General features: G+C 41.1%; 2 protein-coding genes across 4 annotated transcripts in view; both read right to left on the bottom strand.

The window, feature by feature from the left end:
• Lpcat2 (lysophosphatidylcholine acyltransferase 2) overlaps nt 1-27,133 on the bottom strand; it is a 60,359-nt gene that overhangs the window by 5,027 nt on the left and 28,199 nt on the right. For all 3 annotated transcript variants that reach the window (XM_037206084.1, XM_028871500.2, XM_037206085.1), the window contains 4 exons: nt 24,965-25,047; nt 21,867-21,992; nt 20,421-20,574; nt 3,452-3,550 (listed from right to left, as the gene is read on the bottom strand). In XM_037206084.1, the coding sequence (XP_037061979.1) occupies nt 3,452-3,550; nt 20,421-20,574; nt 21,867-21,992; nt 24,965-25,047 (462 nt within the window). The remainder of the gene's footprint in view (nt 1-3,451; nt 3,551-20,420; nt 20,575-21,866; nt 21,993-24,964; nt 25,048-27,133) is intronic.
• Capns2 (calpain small subunit 2) lies at nt 9,032-10,114 on the bottom strand. The gene has a single exon (XM_037206086.1). It carries the CDS (start codon nt 9,966-9,968, stop codon nt 9,222-9,224), a length of 747 nt encoding a protein of 248 aa, XP_037061981.1. The 5' UTR covers nt 9,969-10,114; the 3' UTR covers nt 9,032-9,221.

Raw genomic sequence — 27,133 nt, 5'->3', positions numbered from 1 at the left:
GATCCACAAAGGCTGTTATTATAGTTGGCTCTCATGATGCAAAGAGATGTTCCCAGAAGATAAAAGGAATGGTAGGTGAGTCCCTGGGACTTAAGTCCAGAGACTGATGGAGAAGCCAGAACCAGATCACGGTGGATGCACATGGTCCCGCCTAATACTTGCAAGCGGAAGTGGTGTGATCACATGTATTCTGAAGGCTTGCAAGCGGAAGTGGTGTGATCACATGTATTCTGAAGGAGGCCTCTGAAGCAGAGTGTGCAGGACAGGATGGGGGCAAGAGTCTTTCTCAAGCAAGAAAACCAAGCGAGTCTAGGTGGACAAGCAGGACAGGAAGGGCAGGCTGTACAAGCGGCACAGATGGGGTGCTGAAAAGGTTTGTAGTGATGGGAAGGGAGCACACAACTGGAGTTTTCTAGCTGGGTGGCTGAGGAGAAACCATCATGAGAACTACTGCCAACTGAGGTTAGAGCTGGACCTAGAAAAGTTAAATTTGAGTTAGAGGTGCCAGGAGGAAGGGAGGGAGGAGAGAGGGAGGGAGGGAGGAGGGAGGGAGGGAGGGAGGGAGGGAGGAGGAAGGAAGGAAGGAAGGAAGGAAGGAAGGAAGGAAGGAAAAAAGAAAGAATCAGCTATGAGCTCAAGAGATTGAGGCTTCAGGTAGAAATGTGGGTAAGACCTGAAACCATGGGTGTTGCAGCTTGTCTGTAGAGAAGGTATGGAGTACAGAGTAAAGGCACAACCCTGGGACAGTCACCGTTGAGACATGTGGACAGAAGAGGAACTGAGACTTAGAAGCAGATGACTGTGTGTCTTCTGAAGCTAACAGGGTTTTAACAGAACGAGACTTGACAGTGGTAACAGGCACCGGACTACATGCAAAAGCAAGGAGAACTAAGTATTTGCTAGATTTGGTAATTAGGGGATGAGAAGCTTCCAGTTTCAGAGAACCAAAAGGGAGGTAGCAATGAGAATCAAGGAACAAACCAGTGATTCACGGTGACGACTGGCATGGGCATTTCTAAGAAGTTCCAGAAGAGAGGGCAGGAGACGGGCAGCTAACACCAGGCATTGTGATTGTACTTAGAGGTGGAAAGAAAAGCAGTGGCCTAGGGAGGTGAAAAGCCACACAGTGGAAAAGGAGCAAACGATGGATAACGAATAATGAAAATCCTATCCAGGTATTAAGAATTTTTCATTAGAACTTCTTCTTTACAGGCACTGATCAAAGGTGTCCAGTTCCCTTTACATGTACTAGTTCTTAATGTTCTCAATATACTTTGCTAACAGGTGCCACTGCCAGCCCCCTTAGAAACGCAGCAGCTGAGGCCCAATGAAGATAGGTGGTTCTGTCCCAGGGCATAAAACCTGTACACGCCAGAGCTAGCAAATGCTGGAGGTCAGGACTGAAAGGCCCCGGTACTTGAAATCTCTATTTCAGACCGAACATTGGATCAAAGACATGGAAAAATTGGCATTAGTATCTCTGATAATCATGGAAAGAAATGTAAGTGAATATTTAACACTGAATGAGAGAAAAAATACATAGCTCAAAGTTGGGGTTTGTTACCCCAGGAAGGGAAAACAGGCTTCTGGCCAATTCCCTGCTGTTGAGCTTTGAACTGGGGGTGGAGGTGACTGGAAAGAGAAGAACTGACAGGTTGTCATAAATTGTAGACTGCAGGTTCCTTACGTATCTTAGACTTCAAACAGTAACTGCCAGGGCTCAATGTAAAGAGGAAATAAAAGATAGGAAGTTAGCTATAATGTGCTTACCACAGAAAAGGATGGGACAGGATTCTGCATACTAGGAAAGCAAATAACTAACTGAAAACAAAAAACATGTAAAAATATTCTCAAAACGTAAAACATACTAAAAAGGCAGCTTTAGATAGCCAGTGTGAGCTAGGCATGGTGGCCTGTCATCCTAACACTCAAAGGGCTGAGACAGAAGTACTTAAAGTGTGAGCCAGCCTGGGCTATAGAGTGACATCTTGTCTCAGAAAAAAAAAAAGTTGATAAGTAAATACATAAAGAGATAGATAAATAAAAACCAATGTAAATCATGACCCTTGACATAGAGAAAAATGAGCTAATTATAGATGTAAGTCTTCCTTTCTTCCATCTTCAAATCAAGGTCTAGGCTGGTCAAGATTTTCATGGTTTCTTTAAAAACAGTAATTACTGTGATTGAGGGCTAACTTTGCTATTGGGTCTTTCATTGGCAAACCAAGAGTGACTATTTGCTCAGCTAAACGTGTAATTACACATACAACCCCAAAACAGAAACAGAGATGTCTGGATTGGGGTGAGTTAGCTCTCTGCGTCATTGTAGGGTTTTTGATGAGTAAAGTCTAAAAGCTGAAGGTTTGGAATTTTGGGCAAGAGTCTGGCCCCTGCATCATGCCCATCTGCTGCACATCCATCACCAGGTTTCTTTACATCCAGTTCACTCAGTTTAAAGCAATCTGCAGTAGAAGGTGCCCTGGGGTGCTTCCAACAATGATAGAACAACCCCCCGCCTTGTGGCCTCTAAAACACAAAAAAAGAATCTTGGCCAGAGAAGTTTTTAGATAATAGAGAAGGGGAAAGGCTGGTTGGAACCACAGTGGGATCTCTGTCTCAGAGAAACCCAGGGAGAGAGAAGAGGAGGAGATGGGAGAGAAGGTCACTGGCTTTCATGCTATACAGAAGCTGAGGCTGTTGCTGTACAAGTCAATGAACCCTGCTTGGCAAGGCCAGTTGGGGAGATGAGGGGCACTGCCTCAGTTGAGAGATGCCCCATGAACTCAGAACTCGGGACACACAGCGATGACACACTACAGACGAAGCATTTCCACTCTCAGGACATGTGCTTGAGTGTATAGCATGTGTGAGTGGCCAGTGCAGGCCGGATCTTCACAATACACAGTTTCCTCAAGCTTTGCTGGGGATAAGAAAGATTTTTTCTCCTAATTTAGATCCCTCCACTATGCTAAAAATATGTTGGATATTACAGTAAGATCAGCAGGGTAGAAACAGGGTATGTTGGCCTGACATCACCACACAAGATAAACTCCAGCACCAAAGTGCCACTTAAATGATCTAACAGATGCAAAAAGAAGGACAGATCAGAACTTTCTAGATGAATTAGGATGAGGGGCAAGGAGTGGTATTTATTTATAAATCTTACTTCAAGACTTCAAAAGAGAGCTGAAAAGAAATAACATTAATTTGCCAAATCACCTGCTCTTCAGCCTTGATGCTCACACCTAGACTGCATCCACTGTTGTTTAAATGGATGCCTGTGTTTTCTTTATTCTCAGTAGCAATCGACTTAATCACATTATCCTCCTGAACATGTCACAGCAGATCTATAAACTCAGGGAACAGATTCACCGACTTTTCAAATAATGGAGTTAGAGTCAACACATATTTACAAGGCCAACTGAGATGTGGTCAGTGGGGTTGGCAGTACCTTAAATGCCACCTGGATGATCTCCTCCGTGTTGGCAGGGTTGCACAAGACAGCCAGGCCGATCACATACTCTCGGAAGTCAATACTGCCATCATTATTCTGTGGAAAGACAGCCATCAATTAGGAAGGCAGTTATTGGGTTAGCGTTAGTCACACCAGGTGAAGTGCAAGCCTGCCACATAGCACTGCAGAATCACGCACTGGGACACTGTGGAGAGAAGCTTCCCGAGAACGACGGCAAGGGAAGGGCTACCCATTGCCAGTTCAGGAGGCAGAACATGCTATATCCAATAAAAACTATAAATGCTTACCCCTGAGGCCATGGAAAGCTACCCACCGACACTCACTGTGGTGCCTAAGTTTGGAATTGCTTTCTTTGATGAGGACCCTTCAGGGAGACAGGGACTAGGACTCTAATCCTTAGTGGAAATGAAGCTTTGGGTCCTGCCAAGATGGCCATCACCACTGAAGGAAAAAAGGGAAACTGAGGCATTAATCAAGCTGCATTCTTTAGTTTTTTGGCTTAATTTGGAGCTGATGTGGCAGACAACCCCTTGGGGAATCTGTGGTCCCAGAAGTGCCCGTACTTTGGCATCAGTGAAAACCAAACACAACGAGCATGATACAGTTCAGGAGGGGTGTCATGACAACAGAGAACAAAGGATGAGTGATCCCACCCAGGCTGGCACATAACTTAACTACCAAGAGAATGAGAGCTTACGATAAAGAGGAAAAAAAGAACGAGGCTTGGTGGTGCCCACATTTAATCCCAGCACTCAGGAGGCAGAGGCAGGTGGATCTCTGAGTTCGAGGCCAGCGTGTTGTACAGAGTGAGTTCTAGGACATCCAGGGCTACAAGATGAAACCCTGTCTCGAATAGAGAAGAAAAAGGAGGAGAGGAGGTAGGTCAGAACACAAGGGACAAGAAACAGAGAACAGACACAAGAGGAAACAGGGAAAATGAGATGGAGAGTGAAAGAGGAAGACGGAGGAGGGGGAGGTGAAGAGGACCATGAGAGAATCCCAGTTGTGAGAATCGTTTTGGCAGCACAACCCTCAAGTGAGGAAACTCCTGACAAACCGTGCACCAGGGACAAGACCGGGCAATACTTCATCCCACAGGTTCACAAAGGACACGTGGCATCATCATGCACAGATCGCCACCTTCACACAACCAGCAGGTGCACCTGAGAAAGGGGGTGTCCACAAAAGCCCCTGACCTGGAGGGTAGCACTCTGTAAGCACATTTTCTAGGGAGGATTTCACCAGCCTCTCAACAGCCAAACCTCAAAAAGTCAAATCACTTTCTTCATATTACTTTATCTTACTGCAGGGCGGAAACTAAAAGGAATAATTTAATTTCATGTTTCCACCAGAAAAGCAGAAACAGAGATTTTAAGATTTCCCCCAAGTATTAGGGTTTATTTCTAAGACAAAACCTAAAGTCATTGAACTTCTCTATTTGCCTAGAAACCACCTCAAGGATAACTATTTTTTAAAAATAACTTTACTGCTGTATAAGTTATATCCAGCTGGATGTATCTACTTGAAGTGTCTGACTGAAATCCCATACACCAGGTAGTCACTGCCACAGTGAACATCTGTATGTCACCACCATGGAAGCGTCAAAGAAGATAGCATTTGAAGGAGCACAATATGCTTCTTGTACCGTCACCATTTAATTCTTTACATACTGAACACAGTGGTTTTTCATGAGCCTTAGATACTGAGGAGCTTACTGAATTATAGCAAAATTGCTCTACATAGGTACACTTCCTATGCAGTTGACTTCCCCTGAACAATACAGGAGTTGTGAATGAGCAGTCCTCACTACACCATCAACCCTGTGTGGAACACAGGTCAAGTACCCCAACTCTTTTTGCAGAAATGAAAATGCAACAGACCCTTCCTATTACCACGAGAAACAAGGCAATGTGCTATGCCCAAATTTACATTAGTATATGATGGCTAAGCGTTCTTCAATAGACATGTTTTTTATTGATATGATTACATAATGGCAGACCCTTGACTCACATGTGAAAGACTATGTAATTTTTCTTTCTAGTAATGTAAAAGAGGAAAAATCAATATGGAAATTACTTGCAGAGATTACTTTATTGGATTAATAACATACTACTGAGGCTTCTAAATCAGTATAATAAAATTTAGGACTGGAAGAAACTGTAGAAACCACTAATGAAACCAAGACAGCATTTCATTTCAAGTTAATAAAACTCACCATTTCTATAACTGCAATTAAATTTAAGTAGTTTGACCATCAATTATTCACATCTAACAGTTTGATGAGGTATATTTTTAAATGTACAAAGAGTTATAAAACAACATACATTCTTTTTAATTTTCATATTTTTGAATCAGTTCTGTGATTTAAAATTTTTTTCCATAAATCTATGATAGTTTCCTTAAAACTTCCCTAGGAAGAATTATAAACTTAATAATAGCACCTGGTCTTAAATTTTTTTTTTCATGGCTGCATTTAAATAAAGAAATAAACCTTTCAGTGGAAGGTCCTAGTCATTTCTCCACATCCTTTGCCAAGGCAGAGCTGAGGAATAGTCCAGAGTTGGCACTGAGGAGTTACACCAAGTCACTGCAAAAAGAAGCATGGCCAAGCTTCAGTGAGCTCCAGCTGTGGACTTCATCCCTTTCCTGGAGGTCAGCAGGGTCAGAAAAAAGTGTGGAAGGAGTTATAGTGAGTCCTGTCACCCAGTACCTTTCACCTGCTGCCTTGGCTTCTAGGAGCCATGAAAAGCCCAGGTGACTTGTCCTTGTATTAGCTGTTTAAAATATCAGGAGTGGGCCTAGAGAGACCACTCTGTAGTTAAGAGCACTGGCTGCTCTTTCAGCGGACCCAGTTCCAATTTCCAGCACCCATGTGGCAGCTAACAACCATCCATAACTCCAGTCTAAGGGGATCTGATGCCCTCTTCTGGCCTCTGCAGGTACTGCACACACATGGTGCATAGCCATTCCCCACAGCAGAACATCCACACACATAAAAATAAATTTAAAAAAAATCTCAGGAAGAATTAATGGTCTGATTCTCAGGCATCAGTTCTTTGAGGCTGTTTCAGAACTTAATGTATTTTGCCATTTAGAATCAGATATTTTATAAGGTTTTGAGTCTTCTATAAGATTTTGTAACATTTAAGGATACGATTTTGAATACATTTTACAAGGGTTAGTTCCCAAGGATGATTTTTCTTTTTCTTTTTGTTGTATTATAATTGATATCATCTTTGGGAATGAGAGATAACCAATGTTCTCAGAGTAACATTCAAAACATTTTTTCCATATAGAAATGGATAATTTTTGCATGGGGGCTACAGAGATTGAGAGGGTCTTATGTAACCAAGGCTGGTCTCAAGCTCACTAACTACATAGTCACGGCTTGACTTGAACTCCTGACCCCAGGCCTTTGTCCCAAGTGTGATGATCATAAACACGTGACTCCATGCCCAGGGACACGGTACATTTTTTGAAGTTGCAAACTAATACGTTCTCTAATCTTGAAAATGAAGTTTTAAATAATAAACATTGAATGAAAACTTAGAAACTCAGTCCACTGTTTGAGCTGTTGGTCCTATACAATAGCCTAAGACTTTCCTACTTAAGACAATCTTGAGTTTGGACTAAATCTTCTAGTATCTACAATGGTGACTGGGGTAATTTAGATATATTTTATATGAATGTAGAAAACAACAGAAGAGAAACTTAGGTGGCTTCTAAATGTTTTTCATGCACACATTAGAGGAGAATCATGAAATAGGTATTCTCTTAGCTGGAGGAATGAGGGAAATACTTAATGCCACTTCTAGTAGTGATGACAGCCTTAACTTGCATAAAACATTTATGATGAAATTTGGAGGGAAAAATACAAGCTCTTCATTGTCCTTTCCACAACCACAACGTGGAAATCAAATTAGAAACACATTCTGAGAGTCCCGATAGACATCTTGGCAGTTTTCTCTCTTTCCTGGCTACTCCCCTGCTCCCGTGTCTGATGTATTCCTGGATTTATTCTACAATAGTGAGGCTGATATGAGTATGTGGTTGCTGGCAGCAGCCTCGTGCTTATATACCCATGGCTGGTCTAAGCAGACTATCAGACCAAGTTGAATTACAAGTTCCTTTAAGAAAGTAGATGTGATCTCTGTGCTCGGCTCAGAATCATGTGTGTGGTAGTCCATAAATACTACATGATGATGGTGATGGGGCACACAGAGGCTCAATGCCAACCTCTCCCAACATCACTGGGGCTTTCTGACATGAGCTCCAGACCTCCTAAGAGGCCAACTACACCATTTCCATAGTTACAACTTTATTCTAAATTAGTTTTGATCTTAGAAGGACTCTCCAAAGCGGCCCAGGATGGAAAAAATACACCAAACACAGCAGAGAGTAAAAAACACTGAAGACTGGGGCAAGGGTGAACAGAGACTCTCAACCAAGCCTCGAGTGGGTCCTGGGTTTTGCTGGCTTGGTCGTAACAAACAGCTCGTACCAAAACAATAAAGCCAGGCTAAGAGTTATAGACCAGAAAGGCTGGTTTACTAAGCGGTAGGGTGCCAGGTTCTCACTATTCCCATTTTCCCTTTCTTGAATGGAGGTGGCACTGACTCACCTGCTTGGCAGTTCTGGCTGAGACAGATTTGAAAAACATGGGGAGTCAGGCATGATCTAAAGCGTTTAGGACTGTCAGCTCGGCATTAGCATGATCTGAGGAGCTTAAAGAAGAGGGTTTAGAAGAGACTCACTTCATCTGGAGGAGGAGTCAGTCACTCTCGCTAAAGGGCTCCCCCTGCAAGGCTAAACTGTAGCCAGGCCCTCCAACCACCGCAATAAAAGTCGGCAACATTTGCTATCTACGCTGCTCCACATTCCACTTCACTGACTGCTAATTATGTGTTTTTTCTATTCTTTTTTTTTTTTTCTCCCTGCCTGTTGTTTCCAAAGATAAGCAAAAGAATTTTCCTTGCTCTAAGGTAGGGCAAGATGGGACAAGAGCTGGCTACCATCACCTGGGTGCGCCTGATTTTGTATGAAGTAAACATAAGGGTGATCATTTTGATTCATTAAGATGGCTAAAGATGTTTTGAACATCTGGAATACTTTTTATTCCTCAATGCCGTTGACTCTTTACAAACACTAACACAAAGCTGCTCTGTTTGTCTTACTAGAAAACAGCCAAAGGACTCTAGACTTTTAGGTAGGTGCTCGATGTCTTTTATAAAATGATACCCCTGAATAAAATAGCTTAATCTTACATTTTTGAACCTATCGCTATACAATAAAGTAAGTTCTCTGGAAAGTACACTTCTTCATAAAGACCAGATGTGAAATTATGAGTAGGACAGTCTTTGATCTTTCCTTCTCAGCCTTTCAAAGGGGGAAAAAAAATCCTACCTCCTGATGCTTTCTTTAGTCCAGGATCGTAAACAATGCTAATCCATTCACCAATAAGTAATAACCAATAAGTCAACAGTACCTCCTCATCACAGGTATATGTCTCTACATATCACCTCTCAAAAAAACCAATATACAAACCACTCAGAACACTTTTTGTCCAAAGTTAGTTTTAATTAAGCAGTATAGTGTAGACGATCAGGAATATGCAGCATTATAAAAGAGTGCTACCCCCGCCCCCTGGAAATGGTAGCTGTTGGGTGGAATATGAGCTATGGCTCACACAGCAAGGCGCTCTGCAGCCCTGTCCTGCATGGAGGGTCTCTGTCTCTCTCTCTCCACTTCAGGAATACATGGTCAGCTGCAGCCATTCTCGGATGGACACCTGAATCAGGCCGTCCGCATCACGATCCAGGGACTTGAAAGCCCGAAACATGGCATCCAGACGGACCAGGCAGGAGATGAAGTTGTTAAAATCCATACTGCCATCCTCATCGGCATACCGACGGACAACCATTAGGTAAAGCTGCTCATTTAGCTGGAAGCCTGCAGCCTGCACAGCACTGCGCAGCTGGGAGCTTCGGAGAGAGCCAGAATGGTCGCTGTCATACTGCTTAAAAACACACTGCCACTTCTTGATGTTGTTCCACAGGTACTTAAACTCCTCAAAGCCCAGTCTCCCTGTCGTGTCACTGTCCATGACCGACACAATGCTCCTGCAGGTGTCAAGGCTGAAGCCATCGGTCTTCAGATCCTTGTGCTTGGAAAGGACTTTGTTGAGAATATTCATCAGGTCCTTGGCACCCACCTCCATGTCGGGTCCAGCCAGTTGTGCAAACTGTTGCCGAAACCGCCTGACTTCCTCACTTTCCGAGGCCTCCACAGTGGTAAAATGCCGCTGCTGCGGGGGAGGCGGCTCGGGGGTGTACTGAGCAGCAGCCGCCTCGCTGATAAAATTGACAATTCCTCCAATGATCCCTCCGATGTTGCCTCCGCCTCCTCTTCCCTGAGCACCTCCTCCAAGAAGGCCTCCGAGAGCCCCCCCAAGACCCCGATCTGCTCCTTCCAGGATCGCCTTTGCCAGAAACATGCCTGCGGGTTAGCGAGCAGGTGTGATAGCGGCTAAAATCCTGGAGATGGTTTGGAGAGAACCGCAAAAGCCTCAGAGTAGCACGCATGTGGAAGAACTGGCTTTTCTGTACCTGCTTAAAACTGCACCACACCCATGAGGAGATGTTTCATCTCCAACCAAAGTTGCTGAGTTCCGCTGGGTCCTAGCACCAGCCATATTTTCATGGGCCTCAGTGGAGTTATTTTTTCATGTCTTTAGATAGTCCACATTAGAATAATATTTTAAATAGAAAATATAAAACTACAAATTTCTATGGCATTGTGTTCGTATTTTTATTAGCACCCAAAACAGGACATGAATTTTCCTCAAAGGGGAAGGTGAGTGACTCAAATCAACAACTTCTTAACCAAGGGATATTTACTTGGGGGTTGAATTGAAGAATTCTTGGGCATTTGATACAGATGTTCTCCTTCCTTTAAGGTTTCCAGAATCCAGTTCTTAAGAACAACTTGGTAGAGGCGTCTTCTTCAGCCAAGGTCTCCAGAAGTTTGGTCTGGAGGTTGGCTATGGGGTCCATAATTAATATTTTTGGAACCTTTTTGAGGCTAACACTTATGCAAACAATATACTACATATGTATATGTGTCTATGGATCCCTTGGTGCTAGAGTCACAGGCAGCTGTGCTGGGATATGGGTGTCAGGTGAATCCATTCTCCATTCTCCGCAAGAGCAGAGCAGAGCAGGGCAGAGCAGAGCACACTCCCCAGCCCACAATGTTAATTCTTATTTAAATGTTCGAAGGAATTCACCAGTGAAACCATATGGCTCTGGGCCTTTCTAAGTTACTGACTTAGGTCCAAATTTAACTTTGGGGCTAGAGGGATGGCTCAGCAGTTAAGAGCACATACCGCTCCTGCAGAGAACTAAGTTTGGTTCCCATCACCCATATCAGGCGACAGTCTCCTTTAACTCCAGCTTCTGGGGATCCGATACCCGTTTCTGGCCTCTGTGGGCACTGCAGGCTTATGCACATAAACACACATAAACACACACACACACACACACACACACACACAGAGTTACAAATCAAATAAATTCTTAGGAAAAAAAGGCTGGTTCATTGAGTAATTAAAAGACAAAGGCTGGGCGGTGGTGGCGCACGCCTTTAATCCCAGCACTCAGGAGGCAGAGCCAGGCGGATCTCTGTGAGTTCGAGGCCAGCCTGGGCTACCAAGTGAGTTCCAGGAAAGGCGCAAAGCTACACAGAGAAACCCTGTCTCAAAAAAAACCAAAAAAGAAAAGAAAAAAAAAAGACAAAGAACTTTCACAGATTTTTCTGAGTCTTCATGATTCAGTTATGGTAGGCTGAGTATGTATAAGAATTTCTCCATTTGTCCAAGTTATCCAGATGGGTGGTACGTAGTTGCTCACAGCACTAATTGTTATTTCTGTAAAATTAGCACTTATGATACTTCTACGATTTCCATTAATTCGTCTGGCTTCCTTGTCTGTTTTTTTTCTTCAATATTGCATTTGTGAGATTTGATTATATATTTCTAACAAGCATTTTCAGAAGTCAGCGTGTGATAGGTAGGTCTCAGACAATACTCCGATAAGGCCTACCTTTGATATGCTCCATCTGAATTCAAGTCCTCCATGGGTCTTTGAAAGTTCTAATGGTGAATTCAGAGGAAGAGGGCTAGGACTCAATGGTTAAATTATTATGTCTCTTAAGAACTAGGGAGACAGTTCAGTTAGCAAAGTCTTTGTGGACTGAACACAGGGACCATGTAAAAACCCAGGTGCCACAGCACACACCTGTAAGCCCTGGGCAGGTGGTAAAATAGGATCCGGGGCTTGCTGCAAACCAGTCTGGCAAATCAGTGAGTTTCCAGTTCAGTGAAAGACACTGCCTCAAAAAGGAAAGAGTAACTTAGGAAGACGTCGACATCGACCTCTGGCCTCTACCTGTACGCACACTCACACAGTCGTACAATCACAGTTACACAGTCTCTCTCTCTCTCTCTCTCTCTCTCTCTCTCTCTCTCTCTCTCTCACACACACACACACACACACACACACAACACACACACACACACATTATTTTATTTCTTAGTAATTATTTTATTACTTATTGCAAATCTGAAAGGTAATGATAAGAATATCTTTCCTGCTTGCTTTACAATGGTTCAACCTAATTTTGTATGTATTGAGCCATGGGCTAGGTGATTAGGATAAAAAAGTAAATAAAACAGGGTTGTTGTGCTCAAAGTCAAGTAGATCATAAGGACTGACAATACGTATACGCTTGTGTCCATTTGCATATATCTATCTGTAACACTAAACAATTAAGATTTCACAGATCATAATTTGGTGTTAAGATTTCATAAAATTCCTCTGGAAGACAAAAACACATTCCAGATAAAGAAAAACTCAGAAAAGTTAGCACCCATCGAAGATCATTCAGGTAACGTGCTTTATGTTGCATTACCAAGCATGCACAGTCACCAACAAGAACATAATGAACTCTGCCGAGACAAAGGAAAGGGGAGCATTTACTCCGGAAGAGGTGATGTGTACGTCTGCCTGCAGGTGCAATCATCCTCCAAATGTGCAATGATACAAAAGGACAGTGAGGAAGAAACAGAGGGAACCAAGGATGCTGGGTACTCAAGAGGCAGTAAATGGCACACTGTGATGAGGCTCTGTTTACAAGAGAAAATGATGAGCTAGCAACAAATCAGAACTGGATTGGAAAGGATTTGGGACCCCCATGTACTGGGGTCCACCTCACAGGTTGCTGCAGAACCACCCATAGCTCAAAGTGCGGTCAAAAGGAGAATAGATGTGAAATGACTACGAAACTGGACAAGTCTAGAACAATAAATGGGCTGGCTATAGAAGAGAATGGTAACAGAAAAATCTCAATCTCTCCTCCCTTCTGATATCTCTACACAGCCCAAGAAGACCTTGAAATTTCAATCCTCCTATTCCAGCTCTGGAATGCTTGGATTACAGGTATATGCCACTAAATCCAACTAACAGTATCATTTTTTTCCATTTTTTTAGGTCATGGGAACAATGTCTTCAATATCCTGTCTATTTCAGCCATACCTAATAACTGGCCTTATTTCTTAGGGGCACAATGAGATTACTTCTATGAACACCAAAGGACAAATGTCATCCTTCACTGTGTAGGGAAAAGTACCTAGACATTACTGCCTTCTTTCACTGTGTCTCACACAGACTTAAATCTGTTCACAAAGCTTCTTTAAGAGGAAAATGGGCTTTGTTTTTCATTTTTAATTTAATTTAATTTAATGTGTATGGGTGCTTTATTTATATGCATGTCTTTGTACACATACATGCATGCAGTGCCCCTGGAGGCCAGAAGAAGGTGTCAGATCTCCTAACTGGAATTACAATTGTGGGCCACCCTGTGGGTGCTGGAAATCAACCATGAGTCTTCCAGAAGAACAGCCAGTGCTCTTAACCACTGAGCCATCTCTCTAGATTTTTTTAATGTTGCAAATTAACTTGATAGCAGCTAGTATCATATACAATATACCTCATTTTACATGTTGTTTTGTTATTTTGTTATGTTTTAAATTCCAGTAATTTATTTTCTATAAAGAAGGAGGGTATTTGGCTAACAGTTTGTCATAGATCATCACAGGATAAAATGTTGTTATTAGATGAAGAAGTCTTTTCTTTAATGGCCCATTTAATCTTCTATGGTTATTTATTAGAACATCTATAACAACCTGAGTTGCTATCTGGGAGGAAAGACCACTGCTAAAATCTGGAGGAAAAAGGGTAGACCAGCCCAGACCTAATGGAAAAGTTAGCCCCAATTTGGGGGAAAGAGTTACTGAACTCAAGAGATAAATAATAATACACGAACACTATTAGAATATTATTTCTAATAGCCCGAAGTGAAAACAACCTGAATATCTACCAACTGGTAAATGAATATCTGATACAAAGAAATACAATCAAAACCAAGATGAAGTTAATCATTGATACACACTACATGGATGAATCTCAAAGCATGTTAACTATAGAAGTCAGACGCAGGTAACTAACTACATGTTGTGACATTCCAATTATTCAAAATGTCCAGAAAACCCAAATGTATAAAGATAGGAAGCAGATTAGTGGCAGCCACCTAGGTTCTAGCAAAGAAGCATGTGACATAAAAATTATACAGTCAGTGACACAGTCATCGTATGAAGTTGACAGATATGTGCCAATACTGATTGATGGTGACGGATGCATAGCTTGGTAAATAAACTGAGGGGAAAACTTGTATTCTTGAAATAAGTTAATAACATGATTTGTAAAAACACATCTTAAGAAAGCCATTGTTTTAAATCCACAGTAACAGTTTACAGCAAAAAGAACTTAAATTGTTTGGTTTCCATGGTGCAATTAGCTAGCTCTGTGGCCATGACGTGGAACTTCCTCTCTTGGCCTCACTGCTTACCACAAAATAAAGAGAATGGGCAATTAATTTGATGCCAAAGGCCTCGGGTTCTAGAGTTGTGTGTGTCTGGATTTTTTGTTTGTTATTGGGTGTTTTTTTGTTTGTTTGTTTGTTTGTTTGTTTGTCAAGACAGGGTTTCTCTGTGTAGCCCTTGCTGTCCTGGAACTTGCTCTGTAGACCAGGCTGGCCTTGAACTCACAGAGATCTGCCTGCCTCCTGAGTGCTGGGATTAAAGGCATGCACCACCACTGCCCAGCATGTGTCTGGATTTTCATGTGCCATGTAATAGTGACAGCAGCAGCATTCTTGAGTTCCGTTTCCTTCTGGTACCTGTACCTCTTTCTGATTTATATGTGTGTGTGTGTGTGTATGCATACATATATACAGATATATGTATGTATGTATAATTATCTGTATCTTGAACCTGGTTCTATTAATGTTTCTTACTCCTAATCCTATGTTTACATGCTGCTCGTTTTCAAAAGTATTCCCGACTACAACCTACTAAGCACATTACTCCTCTAAAGAGGACCTCAAGGTCACCGGAAGGGTTGAGTCCACACTAACTGAGGACTGCCAACTCCCATCTAGGGGAAGTCTTTCTGTCAGGTGAGGCTTTAGCTACTTCAACATGATGTAGAGTTGTCTGAACTTGGCAGTCATTTGTTGATCAAAATGTCAGGTTGGACTCAATCAAAAGCTTTCCTAGAGTCTATGTAGACAGTATCAATGTTTTCACTATGCTGGACTCTTGCTCTGCCCAGTGTCGGGGACGATATGGTTGAACACAGTCTTTTCTTTACAAAGCCTGCTCTTTACTTCCCTCTGCTCTCAGGGGAGGCCAGCAATTGCTCACTTGCTCCAGTGAAGAAGTTTGGATTGTTTTAGCCTCTCTTCTGTTTCCTCTACTAACCTCCCAGGTACCCAAGCATTAAGAAGGGAAAGGATATAATTCTTATGTCCAGATACATATTTATAATATAATAACACGCATAGAAAAATATTATGATGGATGAGATGAGAGAGCCAAGTCAACCTAGGAATTGGAAGGAAATGCTTAGACAGAGGGCTGCCAAATTTTCAAGACCATTGAGTAGAAAAGTTCACCTATCCCATCCAGAAGTAGTAGCCTTTCTCCTCAAATGATGTCACGTAAATTATGAAGTGCGTTTCATAGAGCAAGGACTGAATAACTGGACTTGAAATCAAAATGAGCTCTTCCTACAAGAACTATAAAACACTATATATATATTACTTAATCAAAACTGACATAGTAATTAAAAATATGGGAATTTTCTAGTCTCTCTACAAACATTGAAGGTACCTACCTGTGTCTTGACTTTCATCAGGAGCAAAATCCCTGTACTGTGCACAGCACCTTGCTTCTAAAAACAAGGGCAAGCCAGTATGTTTGTTATTATTGGCACTCAAGACTTATACTTGGACTCTCACCAGGAGCAGGGTAGATGGGAAGAACTTGGAATAAAGAAATACATTCATTCCACAGAATGAAACAGTAATACAAGATCTACAGAAGTTTACAACAGCCAGAAAGGCTGGTTTGCCAGAGTGCTAAAGTATACATAAACCCTTCCTGGATCGTACTTAAACAAAGGACATACTGCTGCCAGGAGAGCTCAGTGCTAAACAGCAGAGGTGGAAATATGACACTTTTCAATGTGTTTTAAAGAAGGGAAATAGTAACCATACAGTCTTACTAGTCGATGGTCTGTGTACAGAACAGTATTGGTTAGTAAGATGCGGAGCTCATGTCAGACTATACCAGAGGAAGGAGAAATCAAGTTCTTCGCTCTTTTCTTGTATCTGTGAAGACTGTTGATATACTACTACTTCAGACTAGGGGAGGAGGGCGGGAGAGATGGCTCAGAGTTTAGGAGTGCGGGCTGCTCTTCCAGAGGACCTCGTTTTAATTCTTAGCACCCACCTGGTGGCTCACAGCCATCTGTAACTCTAGCTCCAGAGGATCTGATGCCCTCTTCTGGCCTCTGTGTGCACCAGGCATACAAGTGGTACAAGGACATACATGCAAGAAAAACACCCTTACACATTTATTTTTTTTTTTAAGTGTAGGAGGAGATTTACAAGAGGTGTTTGCAGAGGATGAACACTGTTGTTATGGTACTGGTAAGACACGGCTGTATCTATAGAAATGACTGCCCCATAATTGTTCCTGATTTAGCTAGTATTATTTCTAGATCTCTTCAAATGCTCTTAAGTTCCCTCAAATGTGCTAGCAAATAAGTTAGTACTTAATTTGAATTATTAGCATAAAATATTTAGATGCCAATGTTCTAAACTACTTTCCCAGACTTATCTGGACATTTCACTACTTTTCCAATTAACCCTTGAATAGAAGAATTCAGTAAATACTCGTGAGTATAAACGGAACCTTGCCAAAGGAAACTATTCCAAACTAGTAAACAATGACGTGCCACCTTTGGAACCTTTAAAGTTGTCTACAATCAAATATCCGGGAAGCTAAAGAACATACTACTAATAGCATTTTTAGGACAAATTAATAAAAATAATTATGCAGCTTTTGTAGATTAGCCAAGAATGCAGCTGGGAAGAAAGAGTCTTAGGGAATCTGAGAAGGGAAAAGAGGGCAGAGAGACATGTAAAGGGGCTGGGGGGTCCCACTCAAGAATGTACAGCTGCTAAGAGGTCCCCAGCAACACCCAGCCCTCATTAAACTTTGAATTTCCTACATAGCTACTGAGAGGAACACACTTGGAGCTGCTGGACCTCCTTGCTCTCCCATCAAATATCCTAAGCTCAATCACTTCACTAGACTGAGGAAACAGGCCTGGCATGTGTGAGTGTGTGCACAAGGTGTGGTAACAATTACACAACGCAGCTTTTCAAAACAAAGAAAATCTTCACAGGCACAGACATGCAACTGTATTAAACAGAGCGAGAAGAGAGAGAGAGACAGAGAGACAGAGACAGAGACGGACAGAGACAGAGAGGGATGGGGTGGACAGACAGACAGATAGACAGAGACTATGTAATACATTAGTCATTAATTCTCCACACTATTTTCTCTTTCAATATGTGGCAGGCAGAAGAGCAGCTTATGGTCTACATGGAAAGCTAAGTACAGAGAAAACCATTTATAGCTGCAAGGGCGAGTGAAATCTGTCTGTATTCTATGAATTCCTTCCTCAGCTTTGGTGTCTCTGCAGCTGTATCTGCTTCTAGTTCTGATTTGGTCTTTCGCTCCCTGAATACACCACAACACCCCAGATGAGTCCTGGGCCAGCGTCCATTTCCTTCTCTCTTCTTTCAAGACATCTGTGCAGGAAAACTTCACCTGTCTCATATCATCACTTTGCATAAGCCTGAAGCTATCTATGTAGCCCCATCGCTACCTGGAGTTCCTCGAGTTCATTTTAATTGTGTATATGGCTCAAATTATGGGGCCTGCCCTATTTTCTTTTATTTCTAGTATAAAATTGAGGTCGTGCTGTATAAACTGACATTTTGAATTCATTTTACTAATGTGTCATAAATATTTTACTGTATTATAAAAAGATTTTCAAAAGCACTAATATTCTAATGACTTACTCTGTATTATTAACTTTATTGTCCAAGAGTAAGGCCTCAGGTAAATCAGTAAGAGGAGATCAGAAGCCAGTGCCCATAGCACTAAGGAAGATCGCAAGACAGGGTGGAAACGTCCTACCACGCAGAGGCAGGACAGCTAACCGGAGACTGTCGTGTTACATTGTTTAGCGAGGGCAAACAAAATGCAAGCATATATGAAGAACCCAGGAATCGGTAGAGTCAAATCAAACACACACTGCTTAAGGAGCCTAGGAGGATTTCATGTTTGCATTAGCAACACAGTGTGTTCCACACCACAATAGGAAATGAATGCCAGTTCTCATCAGAAAGAAAAATAAATAAATAAATGAGTAGAAACCACAAAACCTACTAAAATGGTCCATGGAGAAATGTGACTGGCAAAAACAGGCTACAGTTCTGACCAGTATCCTTATGCCTGGGACCAATTGTCTTCTCTCAGTCAGAGTGACTCAATCTGTCTGACTGGCAGTTATTTTAATCCCTGCTTTTAGCTCCCTTTCTGGCTCCCAAATCCTCCCATATTTAAACGTGATGTAGAAATAGCACAGGTGTTAGCAGGTGTCTCCAATCAAAAGCCAGTACAATCCTGGAAATGCCAGCTTTGGTAGCTTGACACCTGAAGTACAGGACAACTTTTACAACTACTACTTTAATGTTGATGGAAAGTTCCAGATGATGTCTAAAGAGGTGCTGCTGTAACTGCCCCCTTTGTCCCTGTTTCACGTCCTTTCCCATTTCCTCATCTCCTTCCCTTATTCGCATGTCACTGTCACATCCCGTCTGTGCGCACAGAGACTGCAGAGAAACTTCCCTGGAAACAGCCTGCATGGATTTGAGCCTCAGTAAAAGCTGCTATGGAAACGTCACAGAAACAGTGGTAATAAAGAGAAAAGCACCTCCAGTCTACCAACTTGCATAGCTAATGTTCAATCATTTTTCTTCCTCACCATGAATCTTCATTACACTTTAAGCACACTGTGACACTAATTCACTGTTTCATGTAGGAGAGCATGCTATTTGAATATTGTAGCAAGCACAGCAGAGATACGGAGAGACTACATACAGAGAAAGGTTGGTGACTCATATCCTATTAAAGACTAGCTGATTCTACAAGATCACAAAGCACTTCACTAGGAAGATGACCACCCTGAGGGAGTGAGAGGAGAGACAGCTGGGGACGGGAAAGCTTACTGTCTGTCGTCAAGCATAATTCCTTTGAAAAACATCTTTTCTTGGTGGTGGTAGATAACTGAGAATTCTAGGAGTAGAGGGAGTAAGTCCCCTTTGAGCTCTCTCCCAACTAAACTACAAACCCTGGGTAAAATAGAAAAGAAAAAAAAAAAAAACCCAAACTACACCTGAAAAAAGAAAAATGCTAAAGAAGGATTGGTGAGGAAAGTCACAGCCCAGAGAACAATCAGGAAGCCTGGGAACGATGGAAGCTGAAGGTAGGAAGACATGTTTAAATTACCCCAACTGGACACGAAGCAAATTCTCCTCAGTAGAGAAATAGATAAAGGGAACAAATTATTGCTACATTTAACCCAGTGGCTGAATAGTAAATACATTATACTATGTGAAAGGAACCATAATCAGGACTTTAGTACTGTATGGTCCCAATTATATGGAGTCTTGAAAATGTATAATGACCAGGATGGACAGCAGATTAATGATAAAAGGAATTAAAGGTAGGGGAGGCCTTAACTACAAATAGATATCTACAAAGAAATTATTATTTTGGTCTGTGTTTACACTATAAATGTGAAGACTGTAACAGGCTTCTATGCATGTGCTAACTTGGAACTATAACTATAACCAAAAGAGTTCATTTTAACACTTCATATACTAAAATGACTCTTTAAAGAAAATCTGAAATCTTGATAGATTTTCCCTAAAGAAACTTTACTGATGGGTCAGTTAACTTGTTGCATGAACTTACATATTTATAAACAGTGAAGGGTTTCGTTGAGTTCTGTCAGGCAATTTCATTGAAACAAAGCCCATTTGGTCTTCATACATTTGGAGGCAGTCCAGAAATATTCAGAATATCACTACCACCCATGCCATCAAAGTACAAATTCTACATACATTTAAAAATTCTTCCCAATTACATAAACATTTCCAATTCCACATTGCAGATGTGACTATATAGTCCATTTTCACTTCTGAACCGATGTTTAAATTAATACACACTACTTATAGTTACACTACATATATTCACAGCTATGTTTAGTATTTACACTAAGGGGAAAATCACTTCATGACATTAAACTACATTGGTTCTTCTCACGCTGGCCTGAGAAGTTTGTCAACGTCTGCCTTGAGGTCTGCAGGAACTGGCTGAGTAAAATGTTAAAGATAAATTTTAACATACCCTGTCAAAGAGTGCAAAAAGTTGTCTCAAGACATCTGAAACAGGTAACTTTAAGTATTCTGCGAACTCTTCAATTCCAATTCTGCCTCCTTTGGAGGAACTTGCAATAGATGCATATTCATCCAAGTGCTTACGAATGCCATCCCAGTCTAATCTAAATAAAGAAGTGTAAGTACATTATCAGTTTTTTTCTAAGTAACATGTACATTTTATGACTGTTATTTTATTGATTTGTCTAAGGGAAAATACTTTATGTTAAATTTAAAAAGGAAGTGAAAATAAGTATTTGAGAGAACATATCAAACATGTATAGGACCATTTAATTTGTAAAAGTATATCAACAAATGACAAAGAAAACCTCCAAATATTGGAAGGAAAGAAAAGTAAATACAAGCAGTGAAGTGGAACAGCAAGTGACCCAAGAATTTTAACCTAACAATATCTGGAAAGTCAACTGCTGCTTAGTGAGTGTTACAAAAGAAATCATAGATACTTCTTTCAACAAGTTTTCAAGACTGTAATTCACAGTTCACAAAATGTTATAATCAGGTGATTCACTAAACTATACACATTTCCTCTGATACTATCTATTAAAAGCCAGAATGAGGGCTGGAGAGTTGGCTTAGAAGTTAAGAGCACTGGCTGTTCTTCCAGGGGTCTTGAGTTCAATTCCCAGCAACCACATGGTGGCTCACAACTATCTACAATAAGATCTGGTGCCCTCTTCTGGCGTGCAGACATACATGCAAGGCAGAACACTGTATATATAATAAATAAAAGTTTTTTTTTTAAAAGAATGATAAAATATTGGAAAGTACACTATGCTTTTATCACCTCTTTGCTGTAAAGAATTAAATGTGTGATGTAATAGACACTTCTACAAGCAATTTCAATGACTATTATCACTTTTCAAATCTATGGAATATTGTGAACATAGTACTAATACAAAAGCAAAATTTTATTGTCATCTAGAAGACAAAAATAATATTTTCTATATAATTTATTAAAATACATTTCCATATCAAACTTTGAAAAGTAACTAGTTTTACAGCAAATGCCTAGAGAGGATGCCAACATCTATCAAGTCATAAACTCTGCAAATTCCTAGTACGGTTAGGAATAGAATTAACTAAAATTAAAGAAGGATGTGAGGGTCACACTTTTACCCCAAACAGCCAAATTAGTAAGACCAAATGGTTCAAATTACATCATAAATGCTGAAGGTTTTTTGTTTGTTTGTTTGTTTGTTTGGGAAGTTTGCTGCCAAGATGACTCTTCAGGTAGAGGTGCTTGCCATCAAGCCTGATGACCTGAGTTCAATCTCTGGTGGGTGGAGATCATGTTGGGCAGCAAATTAATTGACTCCTGAAAGTTGTCTTCTAACCTCCACACATGCGTTCTGGCATAAATGTGTCTGTGTGCACATATATTTTGAAATATACTTACTTCAATTTCCGGCTAATCTTAGTAAATTCTACCAACCCAGCTTCCATGGGCAATGTCAGCTGTCCTGCTGAGATCATCAGCCGGCAGTCTTCATAGGTGTGATCCGTTACTGGTATTGCCAAAGCTCTAAAAGCAATGAGGAGAGGGCATTCAATGAAGCACTCGTGATTTTCCACTCGTCCTGAGCAGGCAGTAGTGACCGGAAAGGAATTCCTGACTCCTCGGACGATTCTCTTGCTTCGCTCTACTTCCTACTCCTCCTGCCTTTAGGCCTCTGTGCAGCTGAAAATTCATGTTCTGTGTTCTAACTGGAAAAATCAATACTTTATTAGCAGTAGCATTATCAATCATGCAACATAATAGTTAGTGCTGTGGGGTTTGGTAATGGGAAATGTAGATTTGCGTCCCACCTGTCACCTCCTCATAGGATTTTGGGGAAACTGCTTAGTAAAACTAACTATTGTGTTAGCACTATGTCCACAATAGTCTGTAGATCTGAAAAGTGATAATAGTCACTGGAATTACTTGTAGTAGTGTCTATGAGATCACATACTGCTCTCCTGACCACAGGGTTGAGATGAGCGCGATGCTAGACAATATGAATAAAGGACATCCACTGCACTCCACATCGATTTTTGCCTTGTATATTTTAACACAGGGTCTCAGTGTGCACTCCAGGCTGGCCTTGACATCACCACCCCCAGCCTCTGAGAGCTGAGATGAGCAGGCACACTTCCAAATGGTTTTTATCATTTATTTTCCTAATTAGGTATCAGTATAATAAAAACCACATGAAAGACAAAGCAATAATTTTAATTTCTACTTCATATATGAGAAAAAGGAGCCCAGAGGTGGGGGTGACTTGATCTCTTGTTCTTTATGTAAGGCCTCTACTCACACCACTGATACTGCAGGAAAAAAGCTGATTGAACAAATCCCTTCTTTGTTTTTAGATATACTGTGGGAAGTCAAGATATCTGATACGAATGCCCTCCTAACTTTCAGACATAAACTGGCATACAGTTATAAAATTTGCTTTTACATTGTGAAAAAAATATAAAAATATTTTTCCAGCTGGTTTAGAAACTAGATAGAATAAGCATACCCAAATATATTCAATAGCAAAAATGTTTCAATAAACATTTATCCATTTTGAAAATAATTTTATTCTGTCATGAAGTAAGACACACACACACACACACACACACACACACACACACACACACACACATATATATATATATATGGAAGCAGCAGATACAATATGTGGTCTTAGTTAAGGTTTCTATTATTGTGATAAAAAATCATGGCCAAACAGCAAGTTGGGGAGGAAAGGATTTATTTTGCTTATACTTCCAGGTAACAGTTTATCACTGAGGTAAGTCAGGTCAGGAACTCAAGCAAGACAGGAACCTGGAGGCAGGAGCTGATACAGAGGCCGTGGAGGGGTGCTGCTTACTGGCTTGCTCCTCATGGCTTGCTCAGTCTGCCTTCTTATGGAACCTAGAACCTCAAGCCCTGGGGTAGCATAGCCCACAGTGAGCTGGGCCCTCCCATATGAATCAATAATTAAGAAAATTCACTACACCGCCATGCAGTGGTGGCGCACACCTTTAATCCCAGCATCGGGGGTGGGGAGGGTGGGAAGGGGGCAGAGGCAAGATGATCTATGTGAGTTCGAGGCCAGCCTGGTCTACAGAGTGAGTTCCAGGAAAGGCACCAAAGCTACACAGAGAAACCCTGTCTTGGAAAAAAAAAAAAGAAAGAAAGAAAGAAAAAGAAAGAAGAAAGAAAGAGAGAAAGAAAGAAAGAAAGAAAGAAAGGAAGGAAGGAAGGAAGGAAGGAAGGAAGGAAGGAAGAAAGAAAGAAAGAAAGAAAGAAAGAAAGAAAGAAAGAAAGAAAGAAAGAAAGAAAGAAAGAAAATTCACTACAAACTAAGAAATGCTGAGAATGGGAGACAGTCTTCCCCAGGGATTAGCACACCAAAGCACACCAATTCCTCATCCAATACCAAATGGTCAGCACTGAAAACATGCATATAAGTAACATTATTCAGACTGGGAGTTTGTGTGTATGCATTTAAGAAAACACACACACACACACACACACACACACACACACACACGTAACAATAATTATTGAAAAAGGAGAAAAGGAGTACATGGATTTGAAAGAAAGAAGGTATGGGAAGGCTTGGAGGGAGGAAAAGGAAGGGGAAATTATGTAATTATATTAATCTAAAAAAATAAAAGAAATAATTAAAAATCCTTCCACCAAAGAGAAAAGATAGAAAATGTACCACGGAATTGCCTACAGGCAAATCTCACGGAGGCATTGTCTCAACCGAAAATCCCTTTTCCCAAATGATTCCAGCTTATGTCACGTTGACTTAAAACTAGCCAGGACAAAGTCAAATGCAAAGTTCCTGTTGAATTCTTACTGAAAGGGCGGGGAAAGAAATCTATGTGTCTATTAACCCCAAACCTCCTACTGGGGCTCACAGAGGGAAGCAGTACCTGGATGAGGATGTACACCCAGGGCCCTGAGGCAGCCGGGTGGTGGTGTACAATAACACATTCCTTCCTCACAAGTCGGGGTGATTTACCTAATTAAAATACTCACCAGTTAAAACTCCCTTAAGTGTAAGAGATATTTACCTTACGTCGTCCAGTTTCTAAATGCTATTTATTACAGGCATCCTTTCCTGTGGATAGCTAGTTTCCTTTTCCAGGCATCTTTTCACAAGCAAGTCTTTTACTTTTGGATGGTATAATCATTAATGCCTTTGAAACAGACAGCCTTGGGGCAGCGCAGGGGATGGATAACTGGCCTCAGAGAGAGTACCTGAAACCACTCCAAGGTTCAGTAGTGACAGGCTAGCACTTGTGGAAGTCACTAGCTGATCTTTTCAGCTGAGACATATTACTATTAGTTATTTCACTGACCATGTCCCTTAGCACACCATCGTACTTACCGAATGGGTTCACAAATAAGAACTGGGAATGGGGTGGAGGAGGGTGGGCTTTAAGCTATAGTAAGTAACATTTACCGATAATTTTCAAATTATTTATTGGTTAGAATCTCCAAGACATACTTACTCTGCCATTAAATTCCGGACTCTACTGGCAAAGAGAACGGGATCATTTTTTTCTTCATCACTTGGTACTTGAACAGGCATAAACTGAAAGACAGACACACCTTTCCACAGCAATTCTTAGGCCCAAGACATTAAACATTAAATAAATTAACTGGCTAATCAACACATCTCAATCTTGGCCTTCCTAGAGCATGGATCACATGCCATGGAAGGGGCCCTGGGCTTCTTAGACTTGGGACATGGGAGCCTGGCTGTGTTAACTTGGCTAAACTGCCTCCCCAGTTCTGGAAAGACAGCCATGGTCACCTACCAGCCTTACCATGATACTGAAGAAGGCTGATGCCTAGAATTCTGGGATTGGTAACATAGCAGTACCTAACATCTCATCTGCAGAGCTGGATTTTCTTCATTCCTATTTTATGTAAAATTGCCCTAAAAAAAAATCTCCTATAGTATTATCTATTTTGTCCTTTCCAATGTTAACAATACTTCAGTTATTTGATTGAAAACCATACTTCATTATTTTTCCTACTTAAAAAAAAAAAAAATTAAAGTTCAGAACTGGCTTTCTAGTCTTTTGCCTGTCACGTTTTTTTCATTTGTTTGTTCATATTTTTGCTTTATCATTTTTAACTTTACTCTCCACCTAATGCTGACACCTGACTTGCACTGTCCTTGCTGTTTTTAAAAAATTCACCCATGTGTATGTGTGTGTAGTGTGTGTGTGTGTGTGTGTGTGTGTGTGTGTGTGTGTACAAGTCATGTGGGTGTATGTGCTCATATATGCACATATATGTGGAAGCCAGTGGCCAACCTCGGGGCGTTTCCTCTATTGCTTTCTACTTTTTGTTTTTGGAACAGTCTCTCACTGAACCCCGAGCTCACTGGCTGGGTAGATGGCTGGCCAAAGAGCTCCCCAGTGTTCCCCCACCCTGACTCTGTTCCCTCTCCCAACACTAGGGTTAAGAGGTGCCCATGCCATGCAGCAGTCACTTTGCCCACTCTCCAGCCGCGATCCTTTATATTTATGGTTTCCAAACATAAAAAACGGTCTTAATTCCATATTCAAATGATATAACTTTTCAGATCTTAAAATATTCCAGATGAGATTATTAGGACTTTTTTCTCTAAAGAAGACCTACATCTATCGATTAACACATCATTGCCCCTCTACATGCTAAGTCCAATTACAGGCAGGGTTTAAAATTTTAGCTCACTGACCCAATATTATAGAATTTACATGCCCCAGGTTCAGTTCAAGGCTTGCCAGACTTTATTTTCTCCTACTAGACCTTTTTTTTCCCCTGGAGTACGACAGTAAGAAGCAGGAAATTATTAATTCTGAGTGGGGGTGGGGGGTAAAGAGATGAGTCAATGCAGCAGTTGGTGGCTAGGGAGAAGGTCTACCTGAAAGAGCTAATTCTGTGGAGAATATTCTACAGAAAATCCAAACCTTGATCGTGGCTTGATACCTACCATTTTGCCAGTTGGCTTGCTTATTGAAATACATCTATAAACCTGGGACTGTGCAATGTGTTTCATGGGCATCATTTCATTAATTCTCTCATTTATATTATAAAGAATTATAATTTATAAAGATTAAATGACTCAAGGTCTCATGACTTGCATTCATTCAACAAATACTGTTTGAATATAGACCTCTCATGTGCCAGTCAGTATACCACATCCTGGAGATTTGGCACTGAAGCCCCTCCCCCTCAGGAAGCTCTCCATGAAGTGTGGCAGATATTTATCATGCAATGAGCTATATCAGTCAACAGGAGCCACGACTCTGTACAACTAGCTCTCTCAGCTCTGAGGCAAGCCCTACCATTGAAGATGAAATGTGAGCTTTTTAACTTATGATGAAAATGTGTCTTAAAAGACTAAATAACATAGCCAAGTCCACACATAAATGGCCAGGCTAGAACTTAAAAGAAAAAAATAAAAAGATTTGTACAAAAAAATACCACTTTTTTCAGACAAACCTATATTCAAATTTTGTTAAGCACACTATGAATCTTGGTACACTGGTGATTCAGATGAAGTTTTGGCAAAGCAGTGTGATAAGACAAGGCCTAAGGTTCTTTTGTTTGTTTTATTTTGTGGATTGGTGTTTTGCCTACATACATGTCAGTGCACCACACTGAGGCCAGAAGAGGGCATCAAA

The sequence above is a fragment of the Peromyscus leucopus genome, chromosome 5, assembly GCF_004664715.2.
Source record: "Peromyscus leucopus breed LL Stock chromosome 5, UCI_PerLeu_2.1, whole genome shotgun sequence".
NCBI lineage: Eukaryota > Metazoa > Chordata > Mammalia > Rodentia > Cricetidae > Peromyscus > Peromyscus leucopus.
This window is presented reverse-complemented; position numbering and strand designations above follow the sequence as displayed.